General features: G+C 40.7%; 1 protein-coding gene across 1 annotated transcript; it reads left to right on the top strand.

The window, feature by feature from the left end:
- The first annotated feature begins 10141 nt into the window (after positions 1 to 10141).
- On the top strand, positions 10142 to 19868 carry LOC137198121 (uncharacterized). Its single transcript, XM_067611781.1, has 3 exons — positions 10142 to 10212; positions 14740 to 16330; positions 19821 to 19868. Exons 1-3 carry the CDS (start codon positions 10142 to 10144, stop codon positions 19866 to 19868), a joined length of 1710 nt encoding a protein of 569 aa, XP_067467882.1.
- The last annotated feature ends 605 nt before the right edge of the window (positions 19869 to 20473 follow it).

The following is a 20473-nucleotide window of genomic DNA, read 5'->3' as shown; positions in this document are numbered from 1 at the left end:
ATGGACAAGTGAAGATAAAAAAGCAGATAAAACCCAAACGCCGTCTGAACAAGCTGCTTTTAAAGGAGTCTATGTTATCCGAGGACCTTCAGCTTGTTGGAAGACGATTCCAAAGCTCAGCATGATCCTCCGGGTCTTAAAATGTGTACGAGCTACACTGACCCCTAAATTCCACCGGGGGGCGTTTGCGCCGCGTTCCAGCTCCGACGCCGCCGCGTCGCTGATCGCGGCCGCGCTAGTCAATGTATCCGCGGCGCGTTTCAGAAGCGGCTCTCCGCTGCGCTGCGCTAAAGATAGACGTCTCAGACAATTTTCAAAATAAAACACTCCGTGCAGACTCCTGGTCGTATATCAACTATAAACACAATTAAATCAGACGAATAAAGAAACCGTTTAACTACGTAGCCTAATTAACCACAGCAGAAGCACAAAGATCAAAGAAAACGACCAAATCAACGAAAGCTGAGCAAGTTCACAAAATTGAGCAGTTTAGTTGCCCTGCTACTGCAGTAATTACGGTAGCCTTAAGGCACTTTATCAGCTTTGACCAGGCTGCTGTAATTACTGTAGTAGGAGTGCAACTGACTTTAAACAGCGGAAGGCTTCCCCGCAGTGAAGAGGCTCCGCTTCTGACGCGCTCCCGGTGGAATATGGCGCCGTGCAGAGGACGGAGCCGGTGGAATCCCGGGGTTGGAAAGCCCTGGGTGGAGGACCGAAGAGCTCGACTAGTGGTGTAGGGGTGCAGAAGGCCATGTAGGGCTCTATAAGTGAGCACCAACATTTTAAAATGAATTCTAAAATGTACTGGAAGCCAGTGCAAAGAGATTAATTAATTTGTTGGATTGTGTTAAAAGCATCGCAGCAACGTTTTGGACAGTTTGTATGGAAGATTTATTAAGACAGGTCAAAAGAGAGCTACAGTAGTCCAAATGTGATGAGATAAAAGCATGTATTAACATCTCCTTTTCATTTCTTGATACGACAGACCGGAGTTTGGCTGTTTCTCAGGTGACAGAAACATGATAAAGACGTTTCCTGTAGTCGGCGAGACTGAAAGGCTTTCCTCGTCTGCTGCAGGACACGTTCTGGCCTTCGTCGTGGCTCAAAAACTGACATCCATAGAAAAGTTCGGTCTCATCTTGAACCGGAGTGTCTGCAGTTTAATCTCAGACCCGATATGTTATGATCCACTAAAGTCAGGCTCCATATGAGATGAATAAACCCGTTTCTGTTATCTTCACCGCCATCTTGTCTGTAAGGGAGCTCAGAGGGACAAGAGAGTGAGAATCAACTTTTCTGTCTCTTCTTTTAGGTACTACTACACTATTCTTAAAGAAAAGTGAAGCTATACTATATAAAAACACTTCATCTGCTCTGTACTGAGCGTTACCTTCTGGCTGTGTGATGCTCTCTCTCTCTCTGTTTTTATCTAAAACAATAAAAACTTGTCTGTTCTCTGTCAGGAGTGTTTCGTGCCTGCAGGAACTTCCTTTGCAGTGTTTGAAGGCCTTTCAGAGACTTTTCTTCATTTTCAAGCAGCACTTAACAGCTGAAGTACAGTGGTGATGATGCTGTGAAGAGGAACTCAGATGCATTTCAGACCCAAACACATTCAGTGAAAACAAACTCAGACATCATAAAAGCTCTGAAGAGGCTCCTGGATTTTGCATTTCGAGTGTTTAGCTTGTGTTTTGAGCTGTTAACAGCAAGCGAACGTGTTGAGGAGGTTCAAGCAGCATCTGGACTGTAAAACAAATCCACCATCTGATCTATGAAAAGTCAGGACTTTTTTTAAAAGGTTCGGATATTATTCCTAAACATCCCGTGACGTGACTAGGGATGTGCAGAGGGCCCAGTAAGGGCGAGGACCTTATTGTTTTTCATGTGTTTGTTTGTTTGTTTCTTTTTTTCTTTCTTTATTATTACGCCACTTAAACCCTTAATTTGACCCCCTAAACATGCTGAAAAACTTACCAAATTTGGCACGCACATCAGGTCTGGTGAAAAATCTGATAAAATGTAAAATGTAAACTGTAACCCTAAAGTGCCAAAATGTGCTCTCTAGCGCCACCTATGTAACTAAAATGGCCGCCACGGCCCGTAGGAATGTCGTAGAGAGATCAAACCAAAACTCAATTATTCGTCTCATCAAGACCTACAAATCATACACTGACACCCCTGACCTAAATCCAACAGGAAGTCCACAATCAGACTTTCAAAGTAAGACTTTGCTCCGATTTTGGACCCCGAACAAACACTATCTCCTCCGAGGGCGTTAATGGTATCAGCTTCAAACTTTAATAGGTGACTTATGACACTGTACTGAAAAAAGTTGTTAAAAACTTTGTAATAACTCAAACGGTTTGGATTTTATAAGCCCTGAAAGTTGCAGTGCCACATCACCCTTACAATGTAAACCAATGGGGAGGCAATCTATGGGCATGAACTTTGTGTCAAACAGAGGCTTCTGGCGTCTAAACTATAAGTCTGACCACTTTCAAACCTGTATCAATGGATTCACCACGAAATTTCCTACTAAAATATGATTTTTAATGTTAGATTTGGCCAAAGTCATGGGATTTATGAGGATATTTCACAAGAAGCGTTCTCTAAAATCCTCCTCTCCAACTGCTCCTGGTGATGTCACTCCCTCAGTGCTGTGAAACATTCCGCAATACACACTCATTATAAAATCACAGGAGGAGCAAGAAAAGACTTTAAAACTCACACTCTAATATCTCAAAAACAATAAAAGATAGAAAAAACATGTAAATTCAAGATTTGTAGGTCAAAGTCTCGTGACTCATTTAAAGTTCAAATGAAGTTTGTATCTAAAACTATGTGGAAGCAGTAAATGTTCAAAAAGGTGTGGGTTCACTCACACTCTCCATTCAAATATATGAGTATTTTTCTGTCCAGCTGCAGTTACTTATTGTCTCTACACACCTGACAGTACACATGTCAATCACACTTTCAAGATAAAAGCACACCACACTTGTAAGAAATATCCCTCATTTTTAAAAAGCAAAATGATCCCGACGGGCCAGAGAGCGAGGTCCCGACCAACGCTGCTTACAGCTTTAATTGTATTTATATCTGTATTTGTTGAGGCAGCAAAATTATTTGTATTTGTATTCGAATAAAAGTGGAAAGAGGCCTAAAAATACTGTTTTTGTTTTTATTACGCTTTAATTTTAGAAAATTAAAGTGTCAGTAGCTCCAGGACTGATGTCCCAATAAGGAAATGTGCGTCATGTAGCAGGTGGATGTGACTCCCCTCACTGAGACCTGCTGATAGACGTCACAGCGGAGCAGAGGAGAGACACTGAGATAGTGATGTAACCGACCTGCACGCTGGTATCTGACTTTTTTTTTTGTCTTCCCGGAAACAAATAATTTTTAAAATATTTATATGAAACGAATATTCATAAGAAACCCACTATTTGTGCTTTGCTGAATAACGTATTTGTATTCGGGCACACTCCTAACCGAAGGTTCAAGCTGCTTTGAACAAAATCATGTCACTCAACAATCTCCACTCAAGGTCCCACTTTCTTGTGTGTTCTGGAGCTTTCAACCAAATCACATCTTCATCATGAGTAGATTAAGTTTTCTTTATTATCTTGAACCTACAGATGCTCAAACTTTGGATTTTCTGAGCAGTTTCAGGACTTCATTTACTGGTTTCTAGATTCCTGCCGATGAAGACTGTGTGATAGGGGTCAAAAGCTCCATAACAAGCAAATAAGTGGACCTTAAGTGGATTGTGCAGTTTTAAATACTCATAATCAGACTGAATCACCATTTGGTCATATTAATCATTCTGTCCCATCCAAATGGCAACAGAAGAGATGAACCAACACCTGATGTTCAAATATCAGAAACATGCTTTCATTTGCATTTTCTGGCAATTTGGTCTAAACTTTTGTTTGGAAACATTACTAATACGCGTCAAATTTCATACCCCTTTATCTGAAGAACATTTGAGTGCCTTATATGGACATTTTATTATGCTAATGATGAAATCTCAGGTTAGTGACATTAAGAGAGTTTGTTGAATCTGTACGAACAAACCAAGAAAGAGGTTTTATTGACTGTTTCCATGTTTTAGAGTCAGATACACTTCCTGTGTTATCCTCAGGAGAACTCAAACTCTCTTTAAACCCACAGAATATCTGCTGTGTGGAAAATAAGTGTTTATTCTCAGCGTCGGTGCTCCCGGTGGGATTTGAACCCCCGACCCCCGGCGGTGTTAGTGCCTTGCTCCACCAGGGGGAATTCAACCTCACCTTCAACATCACTGTGCCGTGTGTGAACCTGAGAGAGGAAATCTGCTTTAATCTCAGGTGTGGCTCCTCTGAGGGCTGATATGTAATATGTATGAGATCTGAGTGGGATGTAAATGTGAAGAGGAGCAGCTGGGCTCCGACAGACGCTGAAGGTGACTCGTCATCTCGTTACGGGACTAATGATCGGAGAGGAGACGTGACAAGAGAAGAAAAGTCAAAGGATTCAGACTGGAAGGAGAATTTAAGACCCAGACAGACTCAAGGAGAGAAACTGCAATACACTCGACTGTTATAAACTACATTTAGCTTGTACAAGAACAGACACCACTTAAAGGACATTTCAGGAAGTTCTCTTGTTTGATGTCAACATGTCAGCTGTTTAAAATATCAGTTTCATCTGTGTGTGTCCAGAACAGAGACAGGTGCAGGATGTTGTTTAGCCTAGCTTAGCACAGAGACTGGAAGCAGGGGGAAACTGCTAGCCTCGCTCCATCAAAAGAGGAAAAAAAAACAGGACAAGTAGTTCAGTGTATGGCAGACGCCACTGAGCATGTGCAGGAATACCGTTCTGTTTACAGCTTCACTAGCTTGTTGAAGAAACCTCAAGCAGAACCAGGCTCTAGGTGGACGCCATCTGCCTCGATTTAGATACAAACTTCATTTGAACTTTAAATGAGTCACGAGACTTTGACCTACAAATCTTGAATTTACATGTGTTTTCTATCTTTTATTGTTTTTGAGATATTAGAGTGTGAGTTTTAAAGTCTTTTCTTGCTCCTCCTGTGATTTTATAATGAGTGTGTATTGCGGTAATGAGTGACATCACCAGGAGCAGCTGGAGAGGAGGATTTTAGAGTACGCTTCTTGTGAAATATCCTCATAAATCTCATGACTTTGGCCAAATCTTACATTAAAAATCATATTTTTTAGTAGGAAATTGAAGCTGAGACCATTAACGGGGGGAGATAGCGTTTGTTCGGGGGCCAAAATTGGGGCAAGGTTTTATTTTGAAAGGCTAATTGCAGACTTCCTGTTGGATTTAGGTCAGGGGTGTGATTTGTAGGTCTTAATGAGACGAACAATTAAGTTTTGGTTTGATCTCTCTATGACATTCCTACAGGCCGTGGCGGCCATTTTAGTTACATAGGTGGTGCTCTTGAGCACATTTTGGCACTTTAGGGGTTAATTTACATTTTATCAAACGACTCCGATCCGTTAGTTAGTAGAAAAATATAGAAAATCACCAGAATGATCCTTTAACCAACAGTTTTGCTTTAAGTTACCACTTGGTGTCCTTATTTTCCTGTACTTTCTACACACACACACACACACGCACACACACACACACACACACACACGCACACACACACACACACACACACACACACACACACACACACACGCACACTTAGCTCTGAAGTGTGTGTTTAACGGGCAGATGGACTCCCAGGAGGATTGTGGGAAGCCAGTTATCTTAACGAGCGTGTGACCTTCTGCAGAGAGGGTGACCTGATCCTCATTAGCATATTAAACATCATGAATATGTGCATAATTAATGAGGGGGCTCCTCTGCTTACTTCCTGTGAGTCTCTGTGTGTCGGTTCAGGTCTGAGAAGAGAAACACACATCAGCTGAGGCCATGATAGAAATGTTGACAATGTGACGCCGTCATGGTAACATAACAGTTAGTATGATGTCATAATCTTAACAAAACAATGGGAGGTTATGATGTCATCATGGTAACTAAACAATTGGCATTATGATGTCACTGTCGTAACAAATCAATCAACCATGGTAGCATAGCAACCAATTATGATGTCATTAAGGTAATAAAAAGTGGGCTGTGGCTGTCCATGGTAGCAAAACAACTGACATCTTTATGTCACCATGGTAACAATACAATTCAACAAACAACAAACGTCAGCAGGACGGCTTCCACTCGTCACCTCCACGTCTCTCTGAACTGCGTTACCCAGAAGCCCTCAGTGGGAGGCCATGACTGGAAGCCTCATTTGCCTCAGTGACATAAAGAGATAAAAAATAAAAATCAGAGGAGAGATGAAAGCTGTGGGAGGACTGAGGTCTAATTATCAGGTCTCACTTTAATGACAGACAGTAGAAGAAGAAAGGAGGACAGGAAGTTGTAATTATCACCTGTCAGCGATGGCTGAGCGGATGGAAATAAAGAAGAAATGACAGGAACAGAGATGATCCAGTGTTTATCACTGCCAGAGCAAAGAGACAGACACAAAATCAGGATTTAACAGAACTTTATGAAATCATGAATAAAGTTTCTAATATAATCTTTTACAAGATTCCATCTGACATGTTTATTTGGTTCAATATCCTCCCTTCATAAGAGTTCATGTTCATTTAAGACAAAGATTACACTGAGAACTGCTGTCTGCAGACATCTTTGATCTTTTGTTGCATCATCAACAATGACTAATGCAGCAGCTGATCAATAATATCAACTGAAATAAAGGAAACTATCACTGATATCCACCAATACTGACTCAGTGTTTGCTGAATATTGTTTTAATAATTGTTCAGACAATCATCCTAAATATCTAATAAACGTCTTGACTATCTAATTAAATAAAAACTGTTTATTTATTGGCTGAAACTTCTTAAATATCTACTAAAATCTGCTGATCAATATTTACTGAAAATCTCTTGAATATCGACTAAAACTGTAACGACTGCTCTGATTACTGAGATAAAACTTTACTCATCACCTCCCTGCAGACAGACCTCTACCTGTTTATACACCCATAACACACAGACAGCACAGCCTGGAACATGTAGAAGAACTTCAAAGGTGATTCTTGCTTTGCACTTTTCATTTATTGCCTGTTTTTTACAACCTGACTTTGTAGAAAGGAGAAGAGGAACAACAGGTTATGGAGAGTCTCTTGAGCACTTTGTGTGTGTCAGTAGTTCAGCTTTATCTCTGGGGAACACCCCCAACTCCAGGACTGATGTCCAAATAAGGAATAATCCTGGTGATGTCACTCCCTCAGTGCTGTGAAACATTCTGCAATACACACTCATTATAAAATCACAGGAGGAGCAAGAAAAGACTTTAAAACTCACACTCTAATATCTCAAAAACAATAAAAGATAGAAAACACATGTAAATTCAAGATTTGTAGGTCAAAGTCTCGTGACTCATTTAAAGTTCAAATGAAGTTTGTATCTAAAACTATGTGGAAGCAGTAAATGTTCAAAAAGGTGTGGGTTCACTCACACTCTCCATTCAAATATATGAGTATTTTTCTGTGTCCAGCTGCAGTTACTTATTGTCTCTACACACCTGACAGTGCACATGTCAATCACACTTTCAAAATAAAAGCACACCACACTTATAAGAAATATCCCTCATTTTTAAAAAGCAAAATGATCTGATCCCAAGAGCGAGGTCCCGACCAACGCTGCTCGCAGCTTTAATTGTTTCTGTGGTTGTATTATCAGATCACTGTGTGTGTGTGTGTGTGTGTGTGTGTGTGTGTGTGTGTGTGTGTGTGTGTTGAGGCATTCAATGGAGAACGAGGGAACAAATTAAAAACTGACAGGAATGCAGTGATGAAGAACTATAGCATTCATAGAGTTATTGTATTAGTAAAGATTTCACATTTAAACATCAATATTTCATTTGATGAAGTGGATTGTTTTTCTCTGTGGGACGGCCGTTCTGATCGGATTCATGTTCCAGATGTATTAGATTATAAATGTGATTGGACGCTGTGATACTGCAGACTAATGACTGAATGTGCAGGGTCATTACCACATATTGATCATCAATCTGATATGAAAACATGAGCACTGAATACAGTCTGAAGATTACACTTTGAAGTGTTGGTCGTCTTATATTTCAGGACTCAACAGTTACGTGTTCACAACATCTGATCGTCTCTTTGAATGGAGAGAACCTACAGAGAGTGATGCATTCTGGGTTGTTTGTAGCATTGATGTTGCTACGCTAGCAGGTTAGAGCCAGTCAGCACTGAAAGTGTTTGTTAGCTCAGTTTAACCTGCAGGCAGCAGTAAAAGTACATAAGTATTATGAGCTTGATGTAGTTAAAGTATTGCAGTAAAAGTACATAAGTATTATGAGCTTAATGTAGTTAAAGTATTGCAGTAAAAGTACATAAGTATTATGAGCTTGATGTAGTTAAAGTATTGCAGTAAAAGTACATAAGTATTATGAGCTTGATGTAGTTAAAGTATTGCAGTAAAAGTACATAAGTATTATGAGCTTGATGTAGTTAAAGTATTGCAGTAAAAGTACATAAGTATTATGAGCTTGATGTAGTTAAAGTATTGCAGTAAAAGTACATAAGTATTATGAGTTTGATGTAGTTAAAGTATTGCAGTAAAAGTACATAAGTATTATGAGCTTGATGTAGTTAAAGTATTGCAGTAAAAGTACATAAGTATTATGAGCTTGATGTAGTTAAAGTATTGCAGTAAAAGTACATAAGTATTATGAGCTTGATGTAGTTAAAGTATTGCAGTAAAAGTAGTGGTTTGGTCCCTCTGACTGATATATTATTATATATGACATCATTAGATTATTAATAGTGAAGCATCAGTGTTAGAGCAGCATGTTACTGTTGTAGCTGCTGGAGGTGGAGCTAGTTTACACTACTTTATATACAGTTAGCTAGTTTAGTCCAGTGGTTCCCAACCTAGGGGTCGGGCCCCTCCAAAGGGTCAGCAGATAAATCTGAGGGGTGGTGAGATGATTAATGGGAGAGGAAAGAAGAAAAAACAAAGTTCTGATACACAAATCTGTTTTCAGTTTTTGGACTTTTTCTCTAATCTTTGATTTTTGCTGAAATATTGGATCATTTGAACATTTATTGAAATGAAAGCATGTGAGAAGTTTAGAGGGAAAAATTTGGTGGAGCTGTTAACAACTCATAGACATGTGAAATGTGACCCCGACTACACACTGCTTTTTGTAAGACGTCAAAAGACAAAAAGGTTGGAAACCACTGGTTTCATCTTTAACAATGTGTTGTATTTTAAAAGCTTGTTATATTATCCATTGTGTCAAACCTTCATCTGAAAAGTAACTAAAGCTGTCAAATAAATGTAGTGGAGTAGAAAGTACAATATTTCCCTCTGAGATGTAGAAAGTAGCATCACATGGAAATACTCAAGTAAAGTATAAGTACCTTGAACAGAATCTCAGGGAAACTTTCCCAACAGGACGTCAAAGTGTTTTTATCTTCAAAAACAGCTGTTGGAAAAAGGGGCGTCGTCTTATATTTGGGTCAATAAATGTACAAGTATTTGATTATTCTGTAGTGTAACTAGTCTTATATCTTAATTAGTTGATTAAGCATTAAATATGACATATTAAATTATTACTCATACATAGCTACTCAGGTGAATTGTTTACTTACAGTTATTGGTATTAAATAGTTAATTAGTCACAGATGTATTTCCTGTAATGATCAGCTGACAGTAATGATCTGACGTGTAATTAGTGGATCAGCTGTAACTGAAGCTGAAGGTGTTTCTCAGCAGCGTGTTATTGTCTGTTTAACAGCAGCTCTGCTGTGATTATGTTATTGATCAGGAGCTCACTGATTGATTAATGTGAATGCTGACATCGTTCTTCAAAGCTTTATTTATTTTAACTACGTCTGCATACTTTCAGCTACAGAAACCATCCAAACATCAAACCATGCAGCTCTTTAAGGACATATATGCTATTTTCTTCTTTCTAGCATATTCCAGATATTATATATTTTTTAAAATATTAAAATTTATATAGAAAGTCTATGGGAGGAATGTTTGAATGTTGGTAACTCAGCATAGCAAAAGCACTGCTAGCAGCAATGCTAACGTTAGCTGAGTGGCAGCTGTTAGCACAGCTGGAGGACGGAGAAGAGGACGATGAGGAGAACTCGTAATCAGGGAGAGAGGATGGTGGAGGAGACGAAGAGGATGAGAGCAAGTTCATAGAGGATTTAAAATCACTTTTACCAACGACATGGACACGGAGCTGCCTGAGAGCCTGAGGAACAGGAAGCAGCAGAGGACAGGACGCTGAGGGCCGAGAGGATGATGACTGATTTCTTTAGGAGGCTGATGATGAATATAGTCATTGATAATCCCCGTCGCTGTGGTCATACGGTGATGCTGATTGGTTGGTTGAGTCTCCGGGACCCGCAGGTGCTCATTTGAGTGGGTCACCAATAAAAACAGTGTTTTTTTGACAGATTGTAGTGTTAAACTAGAGTTTGATGATACATGGTTATAATTATGGTTTTACTCATGTATGTTGTAACAGAAATAAAATCCACACACAGCAGCTGACAGAGAGGAGCTCATATTATTATTATTATTATTATTATTATTATTATTATGAGCTTTTCCTGTGTGAATAAATGTTAACGTGACTCAAGAAGAGAAGCTAAAAGGCAACGAGAACGCTGAGCTTTCATCAGGATTCAAAACAGCATCAAGCACATCATGTTTAATTATGAAAATCATTTAAAAACATGCACACAAAGGGCGACAATTTACGGCAAACTGCTGTTAGAAACTGAGTACAATTAGCTGATAATTAGCCTGCTCAGCCACCGTCAGTAATCAATACAAACACACATTATCAGACTGTAAACCATCAATCAAAGCACTAACAAACAGCAGTCAACCTCATCGTACTTCAGCTGCTGTTTGTCTGGTGGTGACAAAACGTTAAAGAACACACATATTAACATACAAGGAAAATATTACACCAAACTCCTTTAAGGAATAAGATAAAAGGCATCATAAAGATAAACTACAGAAACCCTTCAAATGCTAAACTTGCTCTTTAAGAACATTTATGCTTCTATTCAACTTTTCTCTACCTTACAGTATACACACATATATACACACACACATATATATATATATATATATATATATATATATATATACTGTAAGGTAGAGAAAAGTGAATTTCAACTCAAAGCTTCCTTACATGATGTATTTCAGCTTCCAGTTCTGCAGGTTTTTATATTTCAGATTTCTGCATTTTCAGCAAAGCTTTGTGATTCAATTCAGCCGACAGCGTTCACACACACTTTCTGCAGCAAATGCATTTTCTAGTTAAACCTTTAATTTCCTCAGTCGATACTTCTGTAATATGCCTGTATTGATCAGACTGTGTGTGTGTGTGTGTGTGTGTGTGTGTGTGTGTGTGTGTGAAAGATATGTTATCTCTCATTGTGTTTCATGTTTTATTAAAAATTCAAAGTTGCATCTCAACAAACGTTTGATTCTGTCTCATCAGGCTGAACCAGACGTCCGGGTTGATTTTTGGAGCCAGAAGTGACCATATTTGGACGAGAGGTGGAGCTGACGATAGCGCTAGCTGCTAGCTCGGTTAGCACAGTGCATTTACAGTCTATGGTTAACTTTGATTATGCTAATGCTAATGCTCATTTTTTCCTGAAACCATTAAAACAAAATGTACTCACCAGAAAAACTGATCATCCGACTCATTAAGAGGATCTTTTATCACAACCAAACGCTGAACGAGACTTTTTTAGGCGACCGAAATGTTATAATTAACTCATGAACTGAAAACACACTGAAGTAGCAGCAGCTACACCTACACGCCATCAATGTTGTTGCCATGGTAGCGACTTGTCGATCACAATGAAGCCACAACCTAAAGCATACGCTGCTTTATCGTCTGTTTTACTCTAAATGGACCATCATTTATAAATGAACATCATGATGTATTGAAGAAGACTTTTAGGAAACAGTAGGGTCATTTTGTCATAGACGTGTTTTTGCCGCCGGTGGAGTCGCCCCCTGCTGGCCGTTAGAGAGAATGCAGGTTTAAGGACCCGGACCCTCCTGCTTGATCCAAATCCACAGTTCAACAAGTCCACAAGGAGCCTCAAGTGGACTTCCTGCAGACCTCCAGAGAGTCTGCTCGGGGTGCAGACTTCACTCAGAAAATTACCCATAATTCACAGCAATATGGGAGTGACAATGTTTTATAATGATAAAATTAAAAAAAAACCCAATAATCATCATCATAATGATATGTACCATATTTACTTCAGATGACATTTGCTTTTGTCAGTTTTGTTGTACGAGTTAATATTAGTACAAATAATTTAATTGTATTTAATATAATCTGCTGTAGTCAGGCAGAGGTTGTTTGTGGTTGTTGTGTGTGAACATGAACATTTTGACAGATGTGTTGTAGCTCCTGAACTTATCTAAACCATCAAGAACTGTTCAGAAAAGCTCTTCAAAATAAGTTATGGTGAGTTTAGACTCTATTCAAAATGAATGACTGCTGGACTATTTGTGTTTATTCACCCCAAACAGCCAAAACACATTAGCTGTGCGTTAGCTGTAAGCTAGCTAGACATCTGGATTCAGCCTCTGTGCTTCAGCAACAAGGAAGTGCTCCGACGCCATTATTTTGTTTCTCAACCTCCTGTTGAAATGTAACATTGTACAAGTTCACATTTGATCAAATATCTGTTCAGATTTATAAAATAATGTAGATCATGAAGGGCTGACAGCAGTCTGACAAACATGTTCATGTGACTGTTAGAGCAGTCATGTGATGCTCACACTGTGTTTTATGTGTTTATAACAACACACAGACACACGGCAGCTGATTATTCCTATTTATAGTATTGATCAAATACTGTCTGCAGAGCTGCAACTAACAGTTATTTTCGTTATTGATGAATCTGCTGTTTCCTACAGCCTGAGGTCTTGTTTTGTTGGTTTACTGACACAGCAGCAAATCCAGAGACTGTTTGGTATTCTTTGAGATCACATCCTGGCCCTCCCCTGACACATTAATAGACTTTGTCCACTGTTCCAATCATTTTTATTTAGCACTTTATGTTGTATTGAGTTTACAGACTGAATAAAACACAGAAAACATTTCACAATAAAGCAGATCAAAGCATAAAAAGAAAATTAAAGGTTGAATTAGGCTCATAAAATGAAAGCACATCCACATTAAAACAAACCCACAGAGACACATTTCACTGTGTGAAGTGCTTTCACTCTGCTCAACCGTGAGCTCCATCCCCAAACTTTAATGGTCCAGAATTACACGGTTACCTGGCAACCAGTCATCAGATAACAGCTCCTCATTTGGAGGCTGCAGATATTAAAAGTCATCGACTGGAAGGAGAAGAGACGGAGACGTTGTAGACCTGCAAACTGAAAAGTCCTCACAGAGCAGAAATATCTCCGCAGGCTGTCTGCTGACACACAGAATCATCCGTTAATCCACAGAACTGCTCACTGGAGACTGAAAACATGATCACTTATTAGTCTTTGGAGCCGTTTCTAAACAAACTCTTCATGATGAAGGATCATGTGACCCAGTGCAGCGGTGTGGCTCACTGACGTGTTTTTAATCAGATATATCAGCTTTGATACAAACACAACACTGGTCAGTAGATCAGTTCATTGTTGGTTTGGATCCAAACATGAAGACAAAGATAGAAAATCAGCAGAATGATCCTTTAAACAACAAGTTGAATTGTTGCTTCCAGTTCTGCCTGAAGTTACCACTTGGTGTCTCCCTGGACTTTCTATGAACTCACACACACACACACACACACACACACACACACACACACAGAGAGACACACACACACAGACAGAGGTTTACTTAAGTCACTTTTGGGGTATTTACACAGACCTGCATAGATTTCCTGGAGACTCACACTAACTTTAACCACTGACCCCAAAAATCTGCTTTTTCCCAATTGGGGACACGACTTTTGTCCCCAGTCAACTGCTCTTGAGTCTGATGTGTGTCCCTGAAAGTGACTTAAGTCATACCACCCACCCACCCACACACACACTCTGTCAGTCTGCAGTGAAACCAGTTCATCAGGAGCTGCTGAGGTTAGAGGAGAGTTTTTACTGGTCGATATCTCAGACTGACTATCAGACCCCTGCAGGAGTCTGTCAGGTCGCCCCCTGCTGGTCATGTTCAGGAGTAAATATCATATTTTAATATTAAAATTGTCAACATTAATATCAGTACATTATACTAAATGTTACTGAAGTTTTTTTTCTGTATCAGTGACCAGCCTGTATTTGTTCAGGCAGTTATTTGAATCCTGGTTTTAGTTTTTACAGAAAGCTAATTTATTGAGTTGACTGTGCCGACCATCATCATTTCATCCTCTCTTCGTCTCTCCTCGGCAGTCCTCCTTTCATCTCTTATTCATCCTGTTTCTGCCTTTGATTCTCGTCCTGTTTGACTCCAGACGTCAGCCGGACAGACGGAGGAGGAGGAGGCTGGAGGGAAGAGTTCACAGAGAGAGAGAGGAGATCCTGACTGCTTTAAAAGAGAGGATGGAGAGGAGAAACACACGAAGAGGAAGAGTTCAAGATAAAACACAACTCTGATCCTCTGAGATCATTTTCAGAGAGATGGATGAAGGTTCAGATTGTTTCTTCCTGTCACTGTTTCACTGTTTCTGTCAACAGCTTGCTGGCAAAACACACCAACAACCATCACATCAAAAACAATCACATCAACAACCGTCACACCAACAACCATCACACCACCAACCGTCACACCAACAACCATCACACCAACAACCGTCACACCAACAACCATCACACCACCAACCGTCACACCAACAACCATCACACCAACAACTATCACACCACCAACCATCACACCAACAACCATCACATCAACAACCGTCACACCAACAACCATCACACCACCAACCATCACACCACCAACCGTCACACCAACAACCATCACACCAACAACCGTCACACCAACAACCATCACACCACCAACCATCACACCACCAACCGTCACACCAACAACCATCACACCAACAACCGTCACACCAACAACCATCACACCACCAACCATCACACCACCAACCGTCACACCAACAACCATCACACCACCAACCGTCACACCAACAACCATCACATCAACAACCGTCACACCACCAACCATCACACCAACAACCATCACATCAACAACCATCACATCAACAACCATCACATCAACAACCATCACACCAACAACCATCACACCAACAACCATCACACCACCAACCATCACACCAACAACCATCACACCAACAACCATCACATCACCAACCATCACACCAACAACCATCACACCAACAACCATCACATCAATAACCATCACACCACCAACCATCACATCAACAACCATCACACCAACAACCATAACACCACCAACCATCACATCAACAACCATCACATCAACAACCATCACATCAACAACCATCACATCAACAACCATCACACCAACAACCATCACATCAACAACCATCACATCAACAACCATCACATCAACAACCATCACACCAACAACCATCATACCACCAACCATCACATCAACAACCATCACACCAACAACCATCACACCACCAACCATCACATCAACAACCATCACACCACCAACCATCACACCAACAACCATCACATCAACAACCATCACATCAACAACCATCACATCAACAACCATCACATCAACAACCATCACACCACCAACCATCACATCAACAACCATCACATCAACAACCATCACATCAACAACCATCACACCAACAACCATCACACCAACAACCATCACACCAACAACCATCACATCAACAACCATCACACCAACAACCATCACACCAACAACCATCACACCAACAACCATCACACCAACAACCATCATACCACCAACCGTCACATCAACAACCATCATACCACCAACCGTCACATCAACAACCATCACACCAACAACCATCACACCAACAACCATCACACCAACAACCATCACATCAACAACCGTCACATCAACAACCATCACATCAACAACCGTCACATCAACAACCATCACACCACCAACTGTCACACCAACAACCATCACACCAACAACCATCACATCAAAAACAATCACACCACCAACCGTCACACCAACCGTCACATCGACAACCGTCAGACACAGCTCATCACTGATTCAGATCAACAACAAACACACCAGAGATGTAAAAACAGCCCTCTCAGTGCTTTTTTTCTCTCATCTGCAACATAAATCAGTTTCTCAGGATCTATAATTTTTCCCTCCTCTGCTCCTGCGCTGCACTAGAACTAGTTTTACTCATTTATTGTTATTTATCTTCATTTTATAGCTTAATTGTATTTTATTTTCTTTGTAAAGCACTTTGGGTTTCTATAATGTGCTCTTTAAATAAACGGACTTCTGTGTAACTGAGCATTACATTAATTTAATGCGTGTGTGTGTGTGTGTGTGTGTGTGTGTGTGTGTGTACGTGTGTGTGTGTGTGTGTGTGTGTGTGTGTCTGTGCGTGTACATGTGTGTGTGTGTGTGTGTCTGTGTGTGTCTGTGCATGTACATGTGTGTGTGTCTGTGCGTGTACATGTGTGTGTGTGTGTGTGTCTGTGTGTGTCTGTGCATGTACATGTGTGTGTGTGTGTGTGTGTGTGTGTGTGTGTCTGTGTGTGTCTGTGCATGTACATGTGTGTGTGTGTGTGTGTGTACGTGTGTGTGTGTGTGTGTGTGTGTCTGTGTGTGTCTGTGCATGTACATGTGTGTGTGTGTGTGTGTGTGTGTGTGTGTGTGTCTGTGTGTGTCTGTGCATGTACATGTGTGTGTGTGTGTGTGTGTACGTGTGTGTGTGTGTGTGTGTGTGTCTGTGCATGTACATGTGTGTGTGTGTGTGTGTGTACGTGTGTGTGTGTGTGTGTGTATGTGTGTGTGTGTGTGTGTGTGTGTGTGTGTGTGTATGTGTGTGTATGTGTGTGTGTGTGTGTGTATGTGTGTGTATGTGTGTGTGTGTGTGTGTATGTGTGTGTATGTGTGTGTGTGTGTGTGTGTGTGTGTGTGCCTGCAGGCTCACTCTCTGGCTCTAAACCCACAAAAACACTTCCATTATGAGGAGTCAGTCAGTCAGTCAGGTGGGATGGAGAGCAGAGAGACGGCTGCAGGGAGGAGGAGGAGGAGAGGAGAGAGGAAGAAAGCAGATGAGGAGGTGAAAGACAAACAGTTAAGTCAGTTAAAACTACCCGAGAGGAGAGGAGGATGAGGAGAGGAGGATGAAGAGAGGAGAGGAGAGGAGGATGAGGAGAGGAGGGTGAGGAGAGGAGGATGAGGAGAGGAGGGTGAGGGGAGGAAGATGAGGAGAGGAGAGGAGGATGAGGAGAGGAGGATGAAGAGAGGAGGGTGAGGAGAGGAAGATGAGGAGAGGAGAGGAGGATGAGGAGAGGAGGATGAAGAGAGGAGGGTGAGGAGAGGAAGATGAGGAGAGGAGGATGAAGAGGCTTCGGGGTCAAATCTGTTCAGAGCTGAAGCTAAAAATTATTTTAGAATCTCCAAACACGTCGAAGGTCAGTTTCAGAATCTCTGTCAGGATTCATCCAGAGACAAACTGAGTATCGGCTGACGGTTGAACATGTGACCTCCGCTCGCCGCAGGTTTCCTCCTGTTCAGCATCTGAAAACTTCCACAGCAACATCAGTTCATTTAAAGTAAATCAAATCAACGGCAACGTTTGTGAAATTTGACGCCTGAATTTGAATTTCATGACAGAGCTGAACTCTGAGGAGACTGGTTACGTTGCTAACAACCAGTCTCCATGTTTCTCTTCTTGTCCGTTGACTGTTGTCAGGTTGTAGCGCAAATTTTAAGAGAAATTTAAGAAAATGGATAAAAGAAAACATGAATTTATGTGTCCCCTCCTTCACCTGCAGCCAATCAGAACACACCTGATGAACGCAGCAGCATGTTGACCTGGTGCAGCGTCTGCAGCTGATGGAGGAAATTGACCCAACAAACTCATAAAGTCAGACAAATGACGACTGCCTGTCAGGTTAACATGACTGAAACACCTGCTAGCATCAGCACCTGAATATGTTTTAAAATGAGGGAGCAAACTTGGAAAGATACATGATTGGTTGGGAGGTTTAAGGTTGCTCCCCCATAAAGAAAACTAATTTAAAACACATTTCCTGCATTTCTACACCAACCAACCTCTTGGATTAAGTCAAGAAACCTGCACCTGCACTAGTCTGGATTAGTTCGACTGAGGCTGCTATGAAAACCAAGAAAACATCAAGAACAATATATAACAGGACAGGAAATGATTATTATTATATTTATAAAAAACATCATGTAGCCTAAAAACCTATTATTGGGAATCACAAGAAAGTTTCAGAGCAACAGAGACACAGAGCATCCCTGTAACCATGGTAACTGACTCTCACTGCTGCCTGCAGAGGAGATGGGGAGAGCGTGCATATGAATACATTACAATATAGATTTATGTTTGTTTCTGGTTCTCTCCCTGATGGTTTCAGTAACTCGCTGCTCTGTCCGTCCGCTGTCAGCGTTTCTCTTCACGCTGAAACATCATCAGTTATTCATTTGTTTTTAACTGCAGCAGAAAAAGGACGTGTGGCACGAGAGCAGAGTGAGTTTGCAGCTCTGCTCAGAACGGTACGATCACGTCAAAGTTTCCTCACAAAGTCAAAAAGAGAAAATCTTGCAGCTGAGTCTCGTTGAGCAGACAGTCGGCGGTGATTCCAGCAGCACCTCCACCAGCGTACCAGGACTGTCCCAAACTCCACTGCTGATTTTCTACATTATCACCAGTTATATAGTTATTAATATAAGTTGTTTAAATGAGTGGACTAGTCAAACACACCATGAAGTTCAGGAATGAACTCTTTAAGTTAAGAAACTGACATTTTAATTCTATTATTTTGCTGAACATGTTGTAAATCAAATATCTGTTATGGATATATCTATCCTTCCTCCTCTTCCTCCTGAGTAAATGATGGTATGAGGGTTCATACAGACCTGCTGATGGTGAAGCAGGTGTTCAGATCTTCCTGTTCTAGGCCACAGAGTGCAGCAACATGCTGACAAGCATTCATGTTAAATATTAATCACCTTTTAACTGACTGTGAGAGAGAAACAAGCTGCTGAACTACAGAACATTCAGTAACTGACCAAATACTTTGTAAATAAGAAGCTCCTTTTGAGAGAGAAGCATTACTGGGTTCATTCATAGAAGAGCTGCTGCCGTCTCCCACAGCAGACTGGTTTACGCTCTGCTCCTCTGCCCCACACACAGAAACTGTCTCTTCAACAAACCAACATCTGCAGGAGTTGTGAGGAAACAGTGGTAAAAAAATCTTCTTCAAAGTTTTAACATGTCATGTCCAGGTTATTTCAGAGGTTGCAGTGTTTAAGCCTTGTGGAGGTAATTTAATGGAGCCTTATAGTTGTGACATAAACAGGAGGTCTGATCCCAACACAGCGACGTCATCGCTCCTTCATCCCCTTCATCCCTTCCACAAACTCACAATGAGCTGTTAGCTGAAGTATTATGGTACATAATGCCAGACATATTAGTGAACCACTGCGGTTGCCACAAACTGTAGATGTGAAGTCGATATTCTGCTTTTACAAAAATCTTTCAGGTTTCTGTTACTTGAATAAGTTTTGTTTTGCAGGTGTTGGCGGCTGAAGCTGATGTCGGTCATGATGATGAATACTGGTGAGCTCCATGGCTGTGGAGCGGTGATGTAGAGGAGGAGGGGCCTTCCTCCTCACCAGCGACCTCGAATCAGTTCCTCATCTCCTGCTCACAGGGCGCCGCAAGATGCATGATGGTGAATTTATCACCAGGAAACACCACCGTTACACACAGGTTGTATTTTACATGAGTAGAGCTGCCACTGAGGTCGCCTACCTGCTGCCTCCCAACATGAAAGGATAATAATAATCATAAACTATTTAGCACAATATATATATATATATATATATATATATATATATATATATGTACATATAGCAAAAATAACCAGTAAAGCAGCATTAAGAAGCAACATGCTTGTCTTGTCCAACCTCTATTCTCTACTAATCAAAGATTCACATAATCCAACTATACACGACTAAACCTCCAGGTTTTACTCTTCATATATAATCAAACCTCCAAATCAAGGATGTGAAATAAAAGAAAGTCATTAACAACGTCACTGTTTGTGAGCCTGTTTGTGAGTCTTTTTAAACTGATATTTTTACTCTGATTTCTTCAGACTGTTCCACAAACTGAAACACACACTTTTATAAATAAAATAACCCCCCTCTCTCTCTCTTTGTATGT

The sequence above is a fragment of the Thunnus thynnus genome, chromosome 15, assembly GCF_963924715.1.
Source record: "Thunnus thynnus chromosome 15, fThuThy2.1, whole genome shotgun sequence".
In the NCBI taxonomy this organism is placed as follows: domain Eukaryota; kingdom Metazoa; phylum Chordata; class Actinopteri; order Scombriformes; family Scombridae; genus Thunnus; species Thunnus thynnus.
This window is presented reverse-complemented; position numbering and strand designations above follow the sequence as displayed.